This window comes from Vigna unguiculata, chromosome 2 (genome assembly GCF_037176805.1).
Source record: "Vigna unguiculata cultivar grain cowpea cultivar isolate G323 ecotype 2 chromosome 2, ASM3717680v1, whole genome shotgun sequence".
NCBI lineage: Eukaryota > Viridiplantae > Streptophyta > Magnoliopsida > Fabales > Fabaceae > Vigna > Vigna unguiculata.
Window position 1 is genome coordinate 36062884 of NC_140793.1, and position 21746 is coordinate 36084629.

The 21746-nt window shown below is 30.9% G+C and overlaps 2 protein-coding genes and 1 pseudogene across 6 annotated transcripts; 1 reads left to right on the forward strand and 2 right to left on the reverse strand.

The window, feature by feature from the left end:
- Positions 1-883: 883 nt before the first annotated feature.
- On the forward strand, positions 884-1872 carry LOC114173164 (ethylene-responsive transcription factor ERF021 pseudogene; annotated as a pseudogene).
- A 2056-nt stretch (positions 1873-3928) lies between these two features.
- LOC114173682 (cytochrome c) lies at positions 3929-6548 on the reverse strand. The gene is made up of 3 exons (XM_028058205.2): positions 6325-6548; positions 5016-5149; positions 3929-4253 (listed from the first exon to the last, which is right to left on the reverse strand). The coding sequence occupies exons 1-3, from the start codon at positions 6434-6436 to the stop codon at positions 4158-4160; spliced, it is 342 nt and encodes a 113-aa protein (XP_027914006.1). The 5' UTR covers positions 6437-6548; the 3' UTR covers positions 3929-4157.
- A 3186-nt stretch (positions 6549-9734) lies between these two features.
- Positions 9735-15813, reverse strand: LOC114173680 (uncharacterized). 5 transcript variants are annotated; one of them, XM_028058201.2, is made up of 7 exons: positions 15731-15813; positions 14493-14587; positions 14285-14335; positions 13802-13880; positions 12688-12760; positions 12516-12593; positions 9735-10058 (listed from the first exon to the last, which is right to left on the reverse strand). In XM_028058201.2, exons 2-7 carry the CDS (start codon positions 14509-14511, stop codon positions 9744-9746), a joined length of 615 nt encoding a protein of 204 aa, XP_027914002.1. In that variant the 5' UTR covers positions 14512-14587; positions 15731-15813; the 3' UTR covers positions 9735-9743. The 5 variants fall into 5 exon arrangements, with proteins under 5 accessions (XP_027914002.1, XP_085524547.1, XP_085524550.1 ...); XM_085668424.1 differs by having other exon boundaries at positions 9834-10223; positions 12504-12593; XM_028058203.2 differs by having other exon boundaries at positions 9834-10223; positions 15731-15803.
- Positions 15814-21746: the final 5933 nt, after the last annotated feature.

Consider the following 21746-nt stretch of genomic DNA (forward strand, 5'->3'; position numbering starts at 1 on the left):
TTTTTAAAATAAAAATATTAGTTTCAGACCAAAGAAAAATGCGAGCAAAGATTCTTTTTCTTTTATGCCAACTTCATTTACACTCACCAACAAGTTTGAACTACAAGATGTCCTTCATTTATAACTAGGCAGATATTGATAGAAATAATCACCGTGTTTCAGAGATATTTTCATTTTAGAGCGTTGTTATTGTCTGAAAACAATTAACCGATTTGAATTTGAGAATTATTATGGATTAATTGTTGATAGAATGGAAAGAATTAGGGAAAGAGGATGCTCGAATAATGAAAACGAATGAAAAGATCGAAAAGTTGAAAGAAGAAATAATTTTTTGGTTCAATGTATAGAATTAGTTAAGCATTTTATACGAACAAATACAGAACCAGAATAGATAGTTTTATGTCTCTTACGGGTTTTTCCTCCCAAATTGAGACCAATTATTCAAATAGATGAGAGTAAATTAATGAGGTCAGATAGTTCCGTCACGATTTTGTTTTTAAAAAACATGTCAAAGGGCGAAGGAAAGAAGAAATATTTAAACTACGCTTGACCTTGATTCTTATTCAATGTAAGATTTATTAGGTGTACCGAAACAAATTTAAAACTATTTTTTAACGAAATTTTGGATTTTGAAAGAATGAGATTTTCTTTGGTTAATTAGTGGCATAAATTAATCCAAGTGTTTGTTGTGACATCACATAGATTGAATAATAATGCAAAAAGAAAGCATGGTAGAGTAAGTAGTAGTAGTAGTAAACGTGCCCCATTGCTCTCTCACTGACAGCATGTTCTCCACTTACGTGTAACTACGAAGAAACTCACCTCTTTCTCATCTCATTTCAGCCTTATATAATAACATCACATCACAACCATATAAATTCACTCTCAAAACTCTCACCAATAAGATCACATCAAACACTATATACTACAAACAACAAAGCAAAAAAAAAAAACTCTCCTTTTCATTTCATGGATCAGGAACCAAAAACAAGCACCATGCAACAATGTGGAACAGCCCCGACAACAACATCATCATCGTATCGTGGTGTTCGACAACGAAAATGGGGCAAATGGGTGTCGGAAATCCGCGAGCCGGGGAAGAAGAGCAGAATATGGTTGGGGAGCTATGAGTCGCCGGAGATGGCAGCAGCAGCTTATGACGTGGCGGCGTTGCACCTCAGAGGACGCGCCGCCAGACTCAATTTTCCTGAACTGGCGGAGACACTGCCACGTCCCGCCAGCTCCAAAGCCGAGGATGTACAGGTGGCAGCACAACAAGCGGCGTTGAGGTTCACTAGGTCACCAACAATGTCACATGATCAGATATGTGTCAGTGAAACTAGTGACAGTAACAGTAACAGGAACAAGAACAGGAACAGTGTGGTTCCTCTGCAAGTGGGGCTTTCGGCTACACAGATTCAAGCTATAAATGAGTCTCCATTGGAGTCACCGAAGATGTGGATGATGCAAATGGCAGAGACACTTAGGTTTGGGTTTGGTGATGAGTACTCTATGATGATGGTGTCTTGTGATGGTGATGGTGATGATGATTATGCCATGGAGTTGAGTGGATGGGAAGAAATGCATCATGAATCCTTATGGGACTCTCCTGAATATATGTGATTGATATATTCAATTAATGCACCCTTGATTTAGGGCATTCTATTTATTAATGAATGATTAAAGAATCATGTGGTTTTAGTGAGACTGATTCAATGAAGCAATAGGATTATTTAATGTTGTCAATTTCGAATTTCATCACCACCCATTTTTGTTTCTCCTATATTGATTCAATTGTATTTTGGTTTATAGTTTTAATTATCCATCTAAGTTCCTGAATAAATCGACGTGTTGGTCATCTTATTTATTTAATTTTTATGTAATGTGAGTAAATAAAGAGTGTTGTCTATGTACAAAAATGGAGATAAAGAAAAGAAGAATGAATGAATATAGGACCTGATATGACACCATTTGACACTAGTAAATATTATATTTTACCTCAAAATATCATTTATATTTATTTGTATTCATTAAATATAATATTTTATTAATAAAAATAAGAGTGGGAAGCAAGAGAAAACTTTAGTGTCAAAATACAATTTTCGATGAATATAATAATATGGCAATCATAATCGTAAGCAGGACAAATCTATTATGACCTAGTCGGCATGACTTTCGTGTTAGGAATTTAACATTCACATTTGACCTTCACAAACAACATTTCTATTTTCCATGTTCTAACCAACACCACTTTTGAAATTAAAGAAAGGTGTTTTTTTTTTCTCTTTGGAATAATTAATAAGATTAACTACCTCTGTGTGGCTAGAGTGTGCCATCTGAACGCATAACACAACTTTTATGAAATATTTACAAATTAATAATAAAGTAATTCATGCAGAATTGTACTACTACTTATACGAGATTTTATATTTTAATTTGTGAATGTTTTGGGATTAAACATGTAAGTTTTTTTCCCACTTTTTTTTGGGAGAAATTAGTTGCTTGTTAGGGATCACATCCTAAAATATCGGCCCCATAGAAAAACTAGGAGTTCGTGAATGAGTATAGAACTTTTCAGATAATATTTAAATATAGTTATATTGAGATGTTAAACGGTTTTTAATTAAAAAATTATTATATAATTTAAAAGAAAAACATATGTAAAATTGGTCTAACACGATAAAATCTTAAAGTCACTAAAATATGAACAGTTATTAATTGAACATAGATATTTAGTTTTGGTCATTCCTATATTGGAAATAAGATAAAATCTTAAAGTCGCTAAAATCTGAAGAGTTATTGATTGAACATAGATATTTAATCTTGGTCATTCCTACATTGGGAATAAGACGACATAGACACCTTGCTTACTTAGGATTCAAATCTCTTATAGGATTCAAATCTTAATGTACTCACAAATGATAGCTAATCATAAGAAGTGTTGTGTCTAGCAGAATTTTATTTATGTGTACAATGTTTATTTGACAAGAGCCATGATCTATAAATAAAAAGAGTATATATTAATCGTTTTTAAGTCTATAAGTATACCTTTACATCCATCATTAATATATATATATATATATATATATATATATATATATATATATAATACTTTTAGTTTATTATTGGTATTATTTGTAGGTTGCATAATTATTCTATAATGAAAAAGGTCATACAACACGCTAAAGTTGCACAACATTTAAAATACTGTGACACCTAACTATTTGCCCAAAAAAAAAAAAATATTAAACGGTTAAAGACTACCTCTTGTTTGGTGAGAAGTTTCATTATTACTTCATCACTATAATGGTTTGAATAAATTTGTAAACAATGTATATTTAAACTTAATTACATGCCCATCAAAAAGCTCACCATCACACATTTGTGGACATTCCTTCACACAGATCTTCTCTGTCTTGCAAGTATCAAACCTAAGCATTGGTCGGGGTACCAATTGCAGTGTCTCTACTAAAATATCAACATTCAAACGATGCTCTTCTTTGAAAGAGGTGCCTGTTCAGAAGATTACAGGGAATCAAATATCAGGGCCTGGGCCAGTAGTAGGAGACAGCTGATGAATCTTATAACCATTTCCTAACTCATTACTTACTTATAAGGGAGAGAAGGGAAAAATATTTAAACAGTAGTTTCTTACTTATATTCCAGATCCAGTTCAATCAAACTATGCGGCATATCCAACTTCTTGCAGTTGAAAATATAAAATTTAAGAATGTGAGGAAGATTAAATGTATGCAAAATGATTCAGTCGAAAACTCTCCAAGACAGCTTATTCTTAAGATAGAATCTCATTATGTTTTGCTTGAACTTTAGCTTACCCTCCCCGCTCTTGGAACCGTAATCAGCTAAGCAAATCAAGGCACAACGTTAAAAGAACTAATGAATTCAGCGAAGCACAAAGCTCATAAAATGCTGAAGAAAAGAATGTTTAAATTTTCAAGAGATAATTTGTTACATCAGCCAATGCTCGGCTGCTTTTCTAAAAGCAATGCGAAATGAACAAAATAGCATTGCAGACCAATGTAGCCTACATTATTTGCCGAAGGAAACGGCACTTCCTGCAAAAACTAAACGTCCGAAAATTACACCTCCAGCACTTTGAAAACACACTGCAAAATTGAATGAACGAAAACCTATAATCACTGTGCAGTGGCTTCTTTCAGATATGCAATAAGATCAGCACGTTCCTGGGGCTTCTTGAGACCAGGAAATACCATCTTAGTCCCTGGAATATACTGCACAAGAACCAACACAACAAGGGGTGTCAGTGACATAATTGGATGGGGACAAGACTTTTCAATGTCACTGTGCAATATTAGTTTATTACAGAACTAATTCAACACGATAGAAGATATTAAATCCCATAATGAAAACTATGTAGTCTGTACGTGATTGCTATTTACAATTTATTCAGAGAAAGGGATCCAATATATAAATGAGGGAAGGACAGAAATTATAAGTAACTTCTACCATCCATCATCAATTTCTCAATGCACACAATGCCCTGTGCATATATCTTTAAATTTAGATATAATATAATTTTAAAACGAATAAACTGAAAAATATATTAAAGAAAAATAGCGCATTGCCAAATAATTAATAAATAACACAGTACAATAGAAAATACCCATTGTAATAATTTTGATTTTATTTCATATATACGAATCAAAGATACTAAAACTTTGAAATTAAGAATTGAATTACAGAAATAATTTGTTCGAAACAACTATTTAAAAGATACGCTGTGTCAAAAATCATTGCATATTTATAAAGGTAAAAAGTTTGAATCAACGTAATATAGTCTGTAATTTTAAATAAAAAATAAAATTTATACACTTGATTTTAAACGAGATATCTATTGAGGGAGTCAGAGTTCACCCTTGCCCACCACTCTATCCATCCAGTTCAAGGAGAACGTTGGTGAAGCATATCTCACATATGGATGATCAGTAACTAATAGCCGTTCATATATAAAAATACTATAGTTTTTGTTTTACCTTTTTGGGGTTAAGTAAATAATCGTATAGTGTCTTTTCTTCCCAAGTTACGGCCATGTTCTTATTAGCTGCAGAATAGGAATATCCGGGAGTAGTGCCTGATTGCCTTCCAAACAACCCATTCAGATTGGGACCTGAGATTGTCCGAAAGGGAAAATATTAGCATAAATAACAGTATTCCAAAGTGTGACCAAAGCAACAAAAAAAATAGTTAAAAAACCGGTAACAGATTGTTATGAGATGAGTGCCAAGGAAGCAATGCTTAAATCAGTGACAATAATCAGATTTTTAAAAAAGAGAATTCACAAGTACTGAAACTAGAAAGCAATAAATGTATCAACAATTTTGTCCCTGCAAGTGATTTTCGTTCTCCTTTTTGTTTTAAAAACTACGTGAGCATATCACCTACAGGTCCTAGGCCACCCATTGAAATGAAATTTGGTGAAAAGCCACATCATGAACGAGGGAAACCAAATTTTTTGAGTGGGAAGTTTCCTCGTTAGGCATGGAAAACATACTTGGACATGTGTAAAGTCGTAAGAAATATTCGCATGTTTAACATAGCCCACAGCCCATCTAATAAATCTCTCAAACCAAAATACACGTTGTCTTAGTAGCAGTAAATAAAAAAAGAAATCAATGTTAAATGTCTCAATTACTTGCTCTAATCGCCGTTAAATTCATAGATCGACAAGATTGTCTCATAAATAACAAGTAAAAAACAATAGGAGGACTCATCTTCGATTCCTAAGCTTCGGACACAGGCATTTCCCTCATATTTCTACAACAACAAGGACGAATAATACATTCATTCCATGTAAAAATCCACTAAATCCATGAGAATCAACAAGCATTCCACCATTAGCTTAAATCAAATAGGAATAATTACTTTTTCAATCGGGGAATCCAATACAATTATACAACATTCTTGGTTATTATCGCTACTCGCCAACGAGCAGTAAATTGCCTCTGCGCGGTTTCCACCAAGGTGTCCACAAGGCAACAGGCAGAATCAGGTCGAATATTTACACGCATGATTGATTCATACGAAACAGAGTATACGTACATCCACAAGGCACGACAACAATTACAGAGTACTACACAAGTCACATAACGTGTGAAAAGATATGAATCAACCAGCAAAATAAATACACACCTTGATTTCTAGATCTACGCCTTATTACGCTCACACTAAACATAACAGACATAGATCGAAACAATAATAACACGTAAACGAAGAAATCCATGGCGCGTTTGAAAAAAAAAAAGGCATTAATAAGGAGAAATAATAATAACAAAGAGCGCTAACCTTGCTTGTGACCGGCACCTTTTTCGGCGGTGTGACACTGAGCGCACTTCATCTTGAAGATTTTCTCGCCGGACTTGACATCGCCGGGAGGAGCCTCATCGAAGGACGCCATTCGGAGAGGAAGGCGAAGGCGAATAGGTTTGGCGGAATCGAAGAGAAAACGAGAATTGCGCGGAAAAGTAGAGAGGAATGAACTATTCTGAAGACATGCAATGCGTAATGCATGACTCTATTTATATATATAAGAGACAGAGGCGGCAAGGTGGCAAATGTGGAACGCGGTCGCCACGGGACACTTTGGCCAGCCCTAACATTTTTCGTTGACGTGGACAATTTACAGCGCTCCGTTTTTTTTTTTCTTTTTTTTTTTTTATATCACTGGTAGCGTTAGCTTGAGGCCAAAGTCAAGTTTGGCATATGATTTGCGTGGTCAAACTTACTACTTCACTAAAGTGGTAAAAGTTTGAATAATTTATGAGATATTAGGTTTACATCCAAACTTTATATTACTTTCTCAACTTTAAATTAATTTTTTGAGTTGAAAAAACTAACATTTTTGTGTTTTTTTTTTCTATTGTGTTAAGCACATATAATCATGTTTCTCTGTGTGTATTCAAAATTTTCCCAATCTTCAGACAAAGACAAATTTCGTTTAAAACAATCACCGAGGATTATTATTTTCAATGGTTAAAACAATAATTGAAAATTAAATTTTTATCAACCTTTTTTTCTCTGATATAGGAACTGAAAAAAAGAAAAGAACATATTAAGATTGTAATGGGATTTTTACGTTAATATTTTAATAGAAAGAGCTTTTTTGGGTAAAGTTTAAGTATTGTTTGATTAGTTTGACGATGATCGTTAAAGGAAAAAATTATCTGACACCGCTATTTACAAATAACTTCCACTTTAACACCAGTTTTTTTAATAAAATATTATTATTTAAATAAAATATTAATTTATTTAAATATCAAAAGGAAGTAACGATGGTCAAACTATCGCATTTCCTTCCATTGTTAAAAGGTTTAATTGGTGGCTTTAAAGTTTCAATACACAACACAGTCCAAAATTTTGGAAAATGCATATGTCAGTTAAATGGGAGGTGAAAATTCTGTAAAATTTTTAGCAACTTCAAATATTTGTGTGAGCATGACCAAAAAGATTAAAAGAACACTTTGGGTGTTAAGTTTACCACTTTAATTTCACCTTCATAAGGTTTTGTTTGTTTCTTAACTTATCCGGCAACCAAAAGAAATTTGTTCCACAATTAAATTAACATAGCATAGGAAAGATAGACACGACATAAGTACATTAAATTTAATACATTATAAGAACAGATAAGAAAAAAAAAACTTATCATACATTCCCTATATGTAGAGTTGGACAAAATAAATCAAATTGCACTACACTACCAAAAATTGTACTGAATTAAAAAATTGTTCGCATGAACTGCACTGAACTGAAAAACAATTCAGATGAACTGAACTGTTATTATTAAAAATAAACTGGACTGAACTGCACTGCACTGAACTGCACTGCACTATAATATAAACTGAACTGAACTATTACAAACTGAACTGTTTTATGAACTGCACTACGTCAGAATTGAACTACATTATTTTTGGATTGAACTGCACTAATTTTTAACTTAACTACACTGTTTTTGAACCGTTTTTGAACTGAATTGCACTGATTTTGAATAAACTTCACTCTTTTTGAACTGAATTGTACTATTTTTGAACCGGATTGCATTGATTTTGAATTGAATTACATTATTTTTGAACTAAATTACACTATTTTGAATCGAATTGCACTAATTACATATGATTGTACTACACAATAATAATTTAAAGTTTATAATTTGAAAGTGCTTAGAAAATAATACTTGAAATATGCATCATACTTTAATACACCAATTAACATTTTTATAATTTTTTTTATTTATATTAAAGTTTTCCGTACCTTAAAATGTAATTAAAATATTAAAATTAATATAATAAATATAAATATCGGTATTAAATTATTTTTTATATTTTAAAATCTTATGTAATATTACTTTTTACTTTTACAATGTTTATTATGTTGCGTAAAATTTTTTAAAAGAATTTATTTTAGAAAATTCTCAAAATTAATATTTTTTTTAACATTTGTATTCATTAATATTTGTGTGAAAAATGTTATAAAAATTTTATGAAGTTCAAAAATTAATATTTTAAGAATTTTTTAAAATAAATTCTCTTCAAAAAAATTGATGCCACATAGTAAATATTTTAAAACTAAAAAATAATATTACATAAGATTTAAAAAAAATACGTTAGTATCAATATTTAAATTTATTATACTAATTTCAATATTTAAGTTACAAAAAACTTTAATATAAATAAAAAATTATAAAAATGTTAGCTGTCATAAAATTTAATTTTTAAAAATAACTTCTGTAAAATCATAACAGAAAAATAACATTACATAGTAAAATTCATTCAAAATAAAATAAGATATTGAATTAATTTATAATTTTTTTTAATAAATTAATTATAAATATTTTATATTTTTCTCAAAGAAAAAGTAAAGAAAAAAATTAAGACAAAATAAAATAAATATTTCAATATGAAAGAGAAAGAATAGAATGTAAGACATAAAACACATAAGTCCAATTCTTATCCTAATACCAATACTTTATTTGAGGTATTTTGCTATTTCAATCTACTATAGTTCAATAGTTAACTTAGTTAACTTATGTTTAGTTTCTTAAAACTGAACTATTTTATAGTACAGTTCAATTATTATTATGAATAGTTTAGCATACTTTAGTTTAATACAGTACAATTAACTATAGTTTAGTATAGTTTAGTAAATTATATCCAACCCTACCTATATGTCCTTTCATAGTATGTAAATGAAGTTCACACTTGAGGTTTAGTAATTATTATGTACTGCAATTGTTTTATAAATAATAAAATAGGTTATAATATTACATGAAAATAATATATATATATATATATATATATATATATATATATATTTAAAGACATAAGAAGAATATAATTTATATATATAATTTTATAAAAGCTGTTATTTTGAAGTAAATAAGTTCTTAGTTATTTTTTTTGAAGTTGAAAAAAAGTTGTTAATTAGTTATTTTATTAAAGGTATAAAATTTTTTTTAATTAAAAAACAAATTTACCTCATCACAGTAAATGAAGTTAGAAAAAATATATTTTTTTATATAATGGTATAAATAATAATACTAATAAATTATAGATATAGTGGGAACGTAGTAACAGTATGTCTAATTTTTTATGATAAAAATATAAAAAAGAATACTTATTAAAATTTAGATTGAAAATATGAACAATAATTAATAACAATAATCATAAACAGAAAAAATGAATAATTGTGACAATGTTAGAATCACGTATTCAACGCAGTTGTAATTTTTGGCTGAAATAACTACTCCTTGTTTTGTTAGTAAGTTGATTGTTTTTATAAGATAAAAACAGGTAAAAAGGTTGTAAAATAAACTGATACATTATAATATGAGAACTAAATCTAAAATCACACTGCATCAACATTTCTTCCTCGTATTCGTAAAATTCACTAAGGATAGTACCGATGACCATACTAACTTCGCTTAGCTGAGTGCGTAAATCTATGCCCTTCCTCATCTTCCCCCTACAGCTCATTACATTTGAAAATAATCTGAGATGTATAATCGTTTCACCTATCCTCCTCCCCTATCAACATAAATATTGTATCCATAATTATATATCCAAAGTAAAGGAATAAAAAAAGTAAGAAATCCATGATCATCGTCATCTTGCAGAGTGGTCATTCTCGGGTTACTTAAGCACCAGCCAGATTCAAGGTTTTGAAAAGGCTGGCTTGAGAAGGCCAGGTATCTGCAAAATAATTTTATCAAGAATCATACAAACCAAATCCTAAGTATTCTGACAATCAAATGAAATCTAAACTATGTATAATTTATTTAAAGGTAAAGTGCATGGCACATTGAATTTTAATTTCTACTTTCATCTAAATTACTGATAAAAGCATTTAAATGAATTGCAAAGCATTTAAATTATTCATCAAAACTAAGAGATCTCAGGTGCACAGAAAGGAGTACAGCACATTGTCAAAGATCCATTGATTACAACTAAATCCGTTTTCAAATACGGACAGGTAGTTTGTGTTGAATCAAACAATGGGAGGACCTGAACTGAAGGATACCTAACTTTCTACCAGATAAGGCTTTGAGAAATTATTGGGGTAGAGGAGACAGCCCAAAACTCCTCTGTTCGGATGTTGCCAAAACATTTGCACATAACTTGTGAGCACCTAATAGCTTCTAGTGTTCGGATTTGTTGATTAGCATCCCATACAGTTTGGGATTCAGAATAATTTACCTCTCGTTATATTTATGGCTCTCTTGCAAATTAAAAATGGAAGGATCTTTTTACAGTCACAACTCATGCAAACAGCTGTTATGTGAAAGGTTTCATGAAAAAACAAACGTTACCTCCAATTACATTGATACCATCCAATGTGAAAGTGAGACTGAAACTAATATAATTTTGAGAAATAGCATAAGGACTGATGTAAAATGACCAGATGAGGTTTCTTGAGGTAATCCTACCGAATCTAGTTGTCAAGCTGCTGAGGGATGAAACTGGGCAGTGGCTGCTAGGATTTACTCATCATATTATCCATAAGATGGCTCTTTTAGTTGAACTTGGGTATTTCAGGGGTAATCATGTGCACAATAAAATCATTGAGTGACTAAAAAGTTGCTTTTTCTTTGACCAATCAGTTGTCCTTGAGCACCCTAGGACTGAATACTCATAAGAATCATACACTAAAGAAACAAAGATTGGGAGTTGAGGTTCGTCCATACCCTCTAACAAGGCAGCCACTGCACACATACTAGTTGCCAAATTAGACACTGTATCATGACTCCCGACCACATTAATGGATATATCTTTGCTTTAGATTTCTGAAATTTCAATGGCCTATGTGCCCAATGACTCTTGTATCAACTTAGTTTTAATTCATTTTCCCTCCAATATACCCCAACAGCCCACCTACCCCAATGAGTGCATGAATGAGTAAAAAGAAAATTAGCAACAACATAACATATCTACAAGAAGCATGACAAGACAAGTTGCTCTTGCTCAATAAAACATTTTTTCTTTATTTTGTATCCTTTGGGACTTGTAATATGCAAGATTTAATACTTGTATTTTAAGGTATAATTAGTAAGAACAGGTTTAGGTGGGCCTTTTCAAACCCAATTAATGATCATAATCAAGGCCAAGGAAGGCTCAACAAAAGCACGTTCCAAAGAGGCATGGCAAACAAGGGAAGAGTGTCTCTATTTCCAACCAACTCCCAAGATTGCCTTTGATTTTATTTTCAAATCTCTCCCTCCCATTTTGTATTTGAATTTTGACCTGGGTTAAGCTTTTCCAATCTCCTTCCCATTTCATTGGACGACAATTAGGATGAGAATTTATAATGGTATTAGGCAATAAATAGCCATTTACTCCTATTGTAATCACTTAGAATTTAAGAGAATTTGAGTTATGAGACCACTTGTGAGAGATTACTTACTTAGGATCTTATCTTGGACTCCTAGGAGACAAGTGGCGGTTCTTTTTTGGGCTTATCATAAAAATGAAGTTCTCTCCATCTTCAAGTGACACTCTTGTTCCTTCTCTACAACTCTCTCCATCCTTTTCTTGTTTCTTTGCTTGCTGTCTTGTTTCAATTCTAGTTCATGTTCTTGTCTACTTCTGCAATTCTTCTTCCTATTTCAATTCAGTTCTTGTGTTAAGTTGTTTCTTTCAATCTGAATTAGATGTATCTTGTCCTTTTTAAATTTCTCTTGGTGTTAGGATCCTTGATTCACACCTTCTAGTGCCATATAAATGCACTTAAGAAAGTAATGATGACATTCAACTCAATTACTTCTTATTTTTCAATTGCTCCAAAACACATACTTGATCCTTACCATATCCCAACCCTCTTGGGACCAAAAACCAATACTTTCAACCAAGTTGAGGTTGATGATCCCAACTGAAGTACTCATAATAAAAATAAAAACATTCTTATTATGACGGAAAAACCCTCTCATAAATGTCACAGTAATATTAGTACGATCGGGACAGTTGTAAAGAAATCACCATGAGAAATACCTCAACTCCATGAGGGCCTATTCGGTTCCGAGAAATGAAGTTGACAATCAGAGTTGCAAATTCATCAGGTACATCTTCCTAAAAATATTGGGAACCAAGTTATTAAATTACAAATTGTAAGAGAAAACCAGAAACAGCATAATGAATGCAGAAAGACACGGCTAGTACAAACCTGAATAGCGTGCCCTGTATGCCTTACAACTACCATTTGAAACTTCCCTTGCATCTGGCCAATTGTGAGAGACCTGTCACAGGAATAATTCCGAGAAAATATCAGAACTCCACTTCAACAATTCTGTTTTCTCACAACTGAGAAAGAATAATAGAAACAGAATTACACAGTATACAATGCTATTTAATTCAACTTTATTTGTTCACATAAAAAGTTCACATTAGTATCACAAACATATATTATCACCCTCGTATTAGGATCATATAAATCCTTCTTATAAATCTAAAATAAATATGTTACAATCTATATAGTGGTGCATACCAAGATGGCCTAAATTTAATTTCAAAAAACATAGAACATATTTACTTGTTGTCGTGAATTTTAATATGAATCAGGATTGCGCTTCTAAATGCTGCTAGACAACTAAATTTACCTTATTATGAATTTCAGTTATATCTATTAATGAACCAACAACAACAAAGTTTTACCCCACAAATTGAGGTCAGCTACACAAGACACACAACTCCGTTCCACTCAGTTGAAGACCAAATCTTTAGAGATATTATTCACCATGAGATCCCTCTTAACAACTCACCCGGTGTTGTTCTTAGTCCCTCTCTCTCCCTTTTCTTAGAGCAAAAAACCATGAAATCTCCTTTCCTCACAATTGCTTTCAGTGACCATTGAACATGTTCATATCACATTAAACAATTTTAATGTTATATTTTCCCAATCGGTTTCCCACCAATATCTTCTCATATGGTACCCTTTCTTTGGAGACCACATATCCAACTTAACATTATCATTCTTGCTACTCCCACCTTTTCCCCATTGTCTCTTAAAAGCTCAATGTTCACTAACCTAGAGTATAGTTAGAGATGTATAACTATGAAAGAAAGAAACTTAAGAATTGAGCTAATCTCGGATCATAACCTGCCATGGTACTTCAAACATATAGTAGTAACACATAAAGTTGGAATGAGATTTGCATCCAACTGTTTCAAATTCTATTTCAACCATTGAAATTGGCAAGCTATAAAAGATGTTTTCACTGAAAACCAACAAATAAATTTTACGGTACCACCAAAAGTTAAAATAATTCAAAAAGAGTAACCTGTCCAATCTATCTGTTCCTGCTAATAACAACAACTTTGGAACTGGAGATGACAAAAATTTATCAGAGTCCTTCATACCTGTAAGAAAAAATATTAACTCCTTAAAGGGATAGTAAGATACCATAAGAGCTTTTGACGAAAACTTAGCCTAGTTTCGTTGTTTTAGAATCAAGTAATCATGCTCTGCATTACAAGGAAGTATATATCATAAAATTCTTCAAGAAAAAAGTGAAGAAAATTTGTGGAAAGAAAGGACCCAACGGTCATTGTTTTTACACGTTCCTCTCTGCGTAAAGACTCAACCAAAATCTACACAAGAACAATATATGAAGCAATTACCCAACAACAATCAAAAGTGAACCCCACACAATCCACCTCTTACTTAGAAGTTAGAAAACATAGAAAGTAATTGGTTTCATTCACATATACACAATTTGCAACTACTGTGAACATCTGGCATGAAAGTTAAGATAAAAACATACCAGCCTTTCCAATATTGTTCAGTCTTTTCCAGCTCAGTCCGGTAAAGATAACTGCAACAAATCAGCTTCATACTAATCAAGCATAAAACTAAAAACAAAAGGATATGTAACCAGATGTTTAGAATGCATATAGGAACTGGTGAACAACATTATATTTTGAATTATTCTATCAATGTAATGGAAAGTTAAGAGAAGCATTACTACTCACCATTTCTTTGACTCATCATATTTTAATGTGGGAGGGATGGATACACGAGCAAAATCAATATTTCTTACAGACCCCGCCCTGACACTCCATTCAATCTGAACAGAAGCAATTTCAACTGACGTCAAATTCACCAGAATAAATGAAACAACAGTGAGCCTTCACTTAAACCTAGAGCTTCTGCAGGTTTTATAACATAGCCACATGATATGACATGGAAAAAAAATGCCTCCAAAGGAAAATCTCAATTGATGTTTTAGTACTGATGGTGCCATTGGCCGGTGAATGACAGAGGCAGATCAATTAAATTAAAAGTTTAAATACGATTTTGATCCCTCTATTTTGTTCAAGTTTCAATTTAAGTCCTCCCATTTTTAAATAGATATTTAGTCCCCCTCTTTTAAAAAAAAAAATCCACAATTGTAGACCAATCTTCAATTTTGTCTACACTTATTTTTTGTATTTCTTAATTTTAATTAGTTAAATATTTTTTTGGACCTTAAATGAATATGTTAGGTCTAGGATTCAATCGGACCATAATAAAAGAAATCAAACACAAACAAAATTGTGGACTGAACCAAAATTCTGGATTTCCTAAAATAGGACCAAATCTCAATTTTAAAATGGAAAACGGGAGAGGCTGAAAGTGAAGATTAAACAAAATAGGGGGGTCAAAATTATATTTAAGCCCAAAACAAAAATAAACCACTTGGCATGTACAAATATAATAATGTATGTTAGCAAACTTAAGCTATGGCTTATAACAATCGAAAGGTACTCATTCTATGTTTCCATACATTATTTTTTTTTTCACGTTCAAGACCTCCCTCGATTAAATACTTTTAGTGTTCTTGGTTCTTGGCTCCACGAACTTTGTGCACTAACAAATAATTTCTCGTGCCATGAAGCTTGTAAATTAGTGGGTCGGTTTAGAGGTTGATAATTTGCACTAGTGCCTCTTATTCAAAAACAATGATTACGTTATAACTTTGTTAGATATTTCAACAAAAAAAATAAATCAGTTTTAAAAACCAATTTCAAGTGCATTTCTAACCAAAACTCAATATTCAAGAGGAATATGATAAACTGGGATTGGGATGACATTCAAAAATAATTTTTAAAGACCGCTTTAATAATGACAACAAAAAGAAAATAAAAAAGATCAAAATCAGAAACAGTAGACACAACAGATAACACAAAACTTGAAACACAAATGAAAGAAGGTATAGAGCAGGGCTCACAGCTTTTTCAATGCTTGAAAAATGTTGCATCCTGTTTGATAGAATTTTCTGCATATGAATGAGTGAAGCCATAGTTGTTCCCTGAAATTGTTGAGACAATCAACATTTTTGTTCCAATGACGAAAAAAGTAATCACAAAAGTAATGCGGCAACTAACTACAGAAACCAACCTCTACAACATCTACGACAACCAACCCAGCCAAGGTGGACAATGATTTTCTTACAGCAACATGCACGGCAATTGATCCTCCCATGCTTTAATAATGAAACAAATTTAATAACTGGTAATAACAATAATATACAACGAAGTTAAATGTAATTTATATAAGTGGAAAATTGGTCATGCTCAGTACACCAAACATATTCATAGGAATAAAATTCAGAAAAGAAAATAAGTGAAAAATAAAGACAAGTGGTGCAGACACAGACAAAAATAGAAAAAGAAACACAAATATCTGCAAGAGTAAATGCAGATGTGAAATTAAAGCGGTAATACATAACAATTAGGTCCCTGATAAATTTAAAAACTTTGCAAATAGGTCCCTGATAAATTTAAAAACTGTGCAGGTAGGTCCCTGATAAATTTAAAAAGTTTTCAAATAGATCCCTGATTAAAATTTTTGAAATTAGGTCCTAGTTAAATCTATAAACTTTCCAATTAGGTCTCAAAAAAATTTAGAAACTTTGCAATTAGGTCCCTAACAAATTTAAAAACTTTGCAATTAGGTCCCTAATAATTTTAGAAACTTTGTTGGTAGGTCCCTGATAAATTTAGGAACTTTGCAGGTAAATTCCTAATAAAATACAAATTTTGCAGGTGGGTCTCTCATAACTTTAAACATGATAAATTTAAACAATTTGTTGATGATTCTTTTTTAATTTAAAAACTTTGCAGGTGGGTTCTTGATAAATTAAAAATTTTGCAGGTATATCCCTAAGAAATTTAAAAAATCTGCAAGTAGGTCCCTAATAAATTTAAAATGTTGCAGGTAGGTTCCTGATAAATTTAACAAGTTTGAAAATAGATCCGTGATTAAAAAATTTGAAATTTGTTCCTAGATAAATTTATAAACTTTCCAATTAGGTCCCAAGTAAATTTAGAAACTTTGCAATTAGGTCCCCAACGAATTTAGAAACTTTGCAATTAGGTCTCTAATAAATTTAGAAACTTTGCAGGTTAGTTGTTGATAAATTTAAGAACTTTACAGGTATGTCCCTAACTAATTTAAAAATTTTGTAGGTGGATCCCTCATAACTTTAAACTTTAAAAATTTTGCAGATGGTCCCTCGTAACTCTAAGAACTTTGCAGGTAAGTTTATGATAAATTTAAACAATTGGCAGATAAGTCCTTACTAAATTTAAAAACTTTGCAGGTAGGTCCTTGATAAATTAAAAAAATTTGAAGGTAAATCCCTAAGAAATTTAAAAAATTTTCAAGTAGGTCCCTGGTAAATTTAAAAACTTTGCAGGTAAGTTCCTATAAATTTAGGAACATTGCAGGTAAGTCCCTAATAAATTTAAAAATTTTGCAGATGGGTCTCTCAAAACATTAAAAATGATAAATTTAAATAATTTGTTGATGGGTCTTTGCTAAATTTAAAAACTTTGCAGGTAGGTCCTTGATAAATTAAAAAAATTTGCAGGTAGATCCCTAAAAAAGTTTAAAAATTTGCAAGTAGGTCCCTAATAAATTTAAAAACTTTGCAAGTAGGTCCCTGATAAATTTCAAATCTTTGTGGATAGGTCCCTGATTAAAAATTTTGAAATTAGGTCCAAGATAAATCTATAAACTTTCCAATTAGGTCCCATATAAATTTAGAAACTTTGCAATTAGGTCCCTGACAAATTTAGAAACTTTGCAATTAGATCCTTGATAAATGTAGAAACTTTGCAGGCCGGTTCCTGATAAATTTAATAACATTGCAAGTAAGTCCCTAATAAATTTAAAATTTTTACAGGTGGATACCTTATAACTTTAAACTTTGAAAACTTTGCAAGTGGTCTCTCATAACTCTAAGAACTTTGTAGTTAAGTCCATGATAAATTTAAACAATTTGTAGATAGGTCCTTGCGAAATTAAAAAACTTTGTAAGTAGGTCGTTGATAAATTAAAAAATTCTGCAGGTAGATCACTAAGAAATTTAAAAAATTTGCAAGTAGGTCCCTGATAAATTTAAAAACTTTGTAGGTAGGTCCATGATAAATTTAAAAAGTTTGCAGATAGGTCCCTGATTAAAATTTTTGAAATCAGGTCCAAATAAATATATAAACTTTCCAATTAGGTCCCAAATAAATTTAGAAACTTTGCAATTAGGTCCCTGATAAAGTTAGAAACTTTACAGGTAGGTCCCTGATAAACTGAAGAACTTTGCAGGTAAGTCCCTAATAAATTTAAAAATTTTGCAGGTGGGTCTCTCATAACTTTAAACATGATAAATTTAGACAATTTGTTGATGGGTCTTTTCTAAATTTAAAAACTTTGTAGGTAGGTTCTTGATAAATTAAAAAAATCTGCAGGTAGATCCCTAAGAAATTTAAAAAATTTGCAAGAAGGTCCCTATTAAATTTAAAAACTCTGCAAGTAAGTCTCTGATAAATTTAAAAAATTTGCAACTAGATTCCTGATTAAAAAATTTGAAATTAGTTCCTAGATAAATTTATAAACTTTCCAATTAGGTCCCAGATAAATTTAGAAACTTTGCAATTAGGTCCTTGACAAATTTAGAAACTTTGCAATTAGGTCCCTGATAAATTTAGAAACTTTGCAGGTAAGTCCCTGATAAATTTAAGAACTTTGCATGTATGTCCCTAATTAATTTAAAAAAATTTCAGGTGGATCCTTCATAACTTTAAACTTTGAAAACTTTGCAGGTGGTCCCTCATAACTCTAAGAACTTTGCAGGTAAGTTCATAATAAATTTAAATAATTTGCCGATACGTGCTTACTAAATTTAAAAACTTTACAGGTTGGTCGTTGATATATTAAAAACATTTGTAGGTAAAACTCTGAGAAATTTAAAAAATGTACAAGTAGGTCCCTATAAATTTAAAAAGTTTGCGAATAGGTCCCTGATTAAAAATTTTGAAATTAGGTCCCAGATAAATCTTTAAACTTTCTAATTAGGTCTCAGATAAATTTAGAAACTTTATAATTAGGTCCGTGATAAATTTAGAAACTTTGCAATTAAATCCTTGATAAATTTAGAAACTTCGTAGATAGGTCCCTATTAAATTTAAGAACTTTGAAGGTAAGTCCCTAATAAATTAAAAAATTTGCAGGTGGGTCCCTCATAACTTAAAAAACTTTGTAGATAGTCCCTCAAAACTTTAAGAACTTTGCAGGTAAGTCCCTGTTAAATTTAAACATTTTGCAGGTAGGTTATTGATAAATTTAAAAACTTTGCAGGTAGGTCCTTGATAAATTAAAAAAATTTGCAGGTAGATCCCTAAAAAATTTTAAAAATTTGAAAAGTAGGTCCCTAATAAATTTAAAAACTTTGTAAGTAGGTCCTTCATAAATTTCAAATCTTTGTGGATAGGTCCCTGATTAAAAATTTTGAAATTAGGTACAAGATAAATCTATAAACTTTCCAATTAGGTTCGAGATAAATTTAAAAACTTTGCAATTAGGTCCCTGACAAATTTAGAAACTTTGCAATTAGATCCTTGATAAATGTAGAAACTTTGCAGGCCGGTTCCTGATAAATTTGATAACATTGCAAGTAAGTCCTTACTAAATTTAAAATTTTTACAGGTGGATCCCTTATAACTTTAAACTTTGAAAACTTTGCAAGTGGTCTCTCATAACTCTAAGAACTATGCAGTTAAGTCCATGATAAATTTAAACAATTTGTAGATAGGTCCTTGCGAAATTAAAAAACTTTGTACGTAGGTCGTTGATAAATTAAAAAATTTTGCAGGTAGATCACTAAGAAATTTAAAAAATTTGCAAGTAGGTCCCTGATAAATTTAAAAACTTTGTAGGTAGGTCCATGATAAATTTAAAAAGTTTGCAGATAGGTCCCTGATTAAAATTTTTGAAATTAAGTCCTAGATAAATCTATAAACTTTCCAATTAGGTCCCAACTAAATTTAGAAACTTTGCAATTAGGTCCCTGATAAAGTTAGAAACTTTGCAGGCAGGTCCCTGATAAATTTAAGAACTTTGCAGGTAAGTCCCTAATAAATTTAAAAATTTTGCAGGTGGGTCTCTCATAACTTTAAACATGATAAATTTAGACAATTTGTTGATGGGTCTTTTCGAAATTTAAAAACTTTGTTGGTAGGTCCTTGATAAATTAAAAAAATCTGCAGGTAGATCCCTAAGAAATTTAAAAAATTTGCAAGTAGGTCCCTATTAAATTTAAAAACTCTGCAAGTAGGTCTCTGATAAATTTAAAAAATTTGCAAATAGATTCCTGATTAAAAAATTTGAAATTAGTTCCTAGATAAATTTATAAACTTTCCAATTAGGTCCCAGATAAATTTAGAAACTTTGCAATTAGGTCTTGACAAATGTAGAAACTTTGCAATTAGGTCCCTGATAAATTTAGAAGCTTTACAGGTTGGTCCCTCATCAATTTAAGAATTTTGCATGTATGTCCATAATTAATTTAAAATTTTTTCAGGTGGATCCTTCATAACTTTAAACTTTGGAAACTTTGCAGGTGGTCCCTCATAACTCTAAGAACTTTGCAGGTAAGTTCATGATAAATTTAAATAATTTGCCGATAGGTCCTTACTAAATTTAAAAACTTTACAGGTTGGTCCTTGATATATTAAAAACATTTCCAGGTAAAACTCTAAGAAATTTAAAAAATGTACAAGTAGGTCCGTGAAAAATTTAAAAACTTTGCAGGTAAGTCCCTATAAATTTAAAAAGTTCGCGAATAGGTCCCTGATTAAAAATTTGGAAATTAGGTCCCAGATAAATCTTTAAACTTTCTAATTAGGTCTCAGATAAATTTAGAAACTTTATAATTATGTTCGTGATAAATTTAGAAACTTTGCAATTAAATCCTTGATAAATTTAGAAACTTCGTAGATAGGTCCCTAATAAATTTAAGAACTTTGAAGGTAAGTCCCTAATAAATTAAAAAAAATTTCAGGTGGGTCCCTCATAACTTAAAAAACTTTGTAGATAGTCCCTTGAAACTTTAAGAACTTTGCAGGTAAGTCCCTGTTAAATTTAAACATTTTGCAGGTAGGTTCTTGATAAATTTAAAAACTTTGCATATAGGTCCCTGATAAATTAAAACATTTTGTGGGTAGATCCCTAATAAATTTAAAATTTTTTAAAATAGATCGCTGTTAAATTTAAAAACTTTGCATGTAGGTCCTTGATAAATTTAAAAGATTTGCGGATAGGTCCCTGATTAGAAATTTTGAAATTAGGTCCAAGATAAATCTATAAACTTTCCAAATAGGTCCGAGATAAATTTAGAAACTTTTGCAATTAGGTCCTTGATAAATTTAGAAACTTTGCAATAGGTCCATGATAAATTTAGAAATTTTGCAGGTAGGTCCCTAATAAATTCAAGAACTTTGCAGGTAAGTCCCTGATAAATTTAAAAAATTTGCATGTAGGTCCCTCGTAACTTTAAAAACTTTGCATATAGTCCTTCATAACTTTAAGAACTTTGCAGATAAGTCCCTAATAAATTTAAACATTTTGCAGGTAGGTCCTTAATAAATTTAAAAACTTTGTAGGTAGGTCCCTCATTAATTAAAAAAAAAATTGCAAGTAGATCCCTAATAAATTTAAAAGATTTGAAAGTAGATCCTTGATAAATTTAAAAACTTTGCAGGTAGGTCCTTGATAAATTTAAAAAGTTTGCGGATAGGTCCCTAATTAGAAATTTTGAAATTAGGTCCAAGATAAATCTATAAACTTTCCAATTAGGTTTCAGATAAATTTAGAAACTTTGCAATTAGGTCCCTGATAAATTTAGAAACTTTGCAAGTAGATTCTTGATAAATTTAGAAAGTTTGCAGGTAGGTCCTTGATGAATTTAA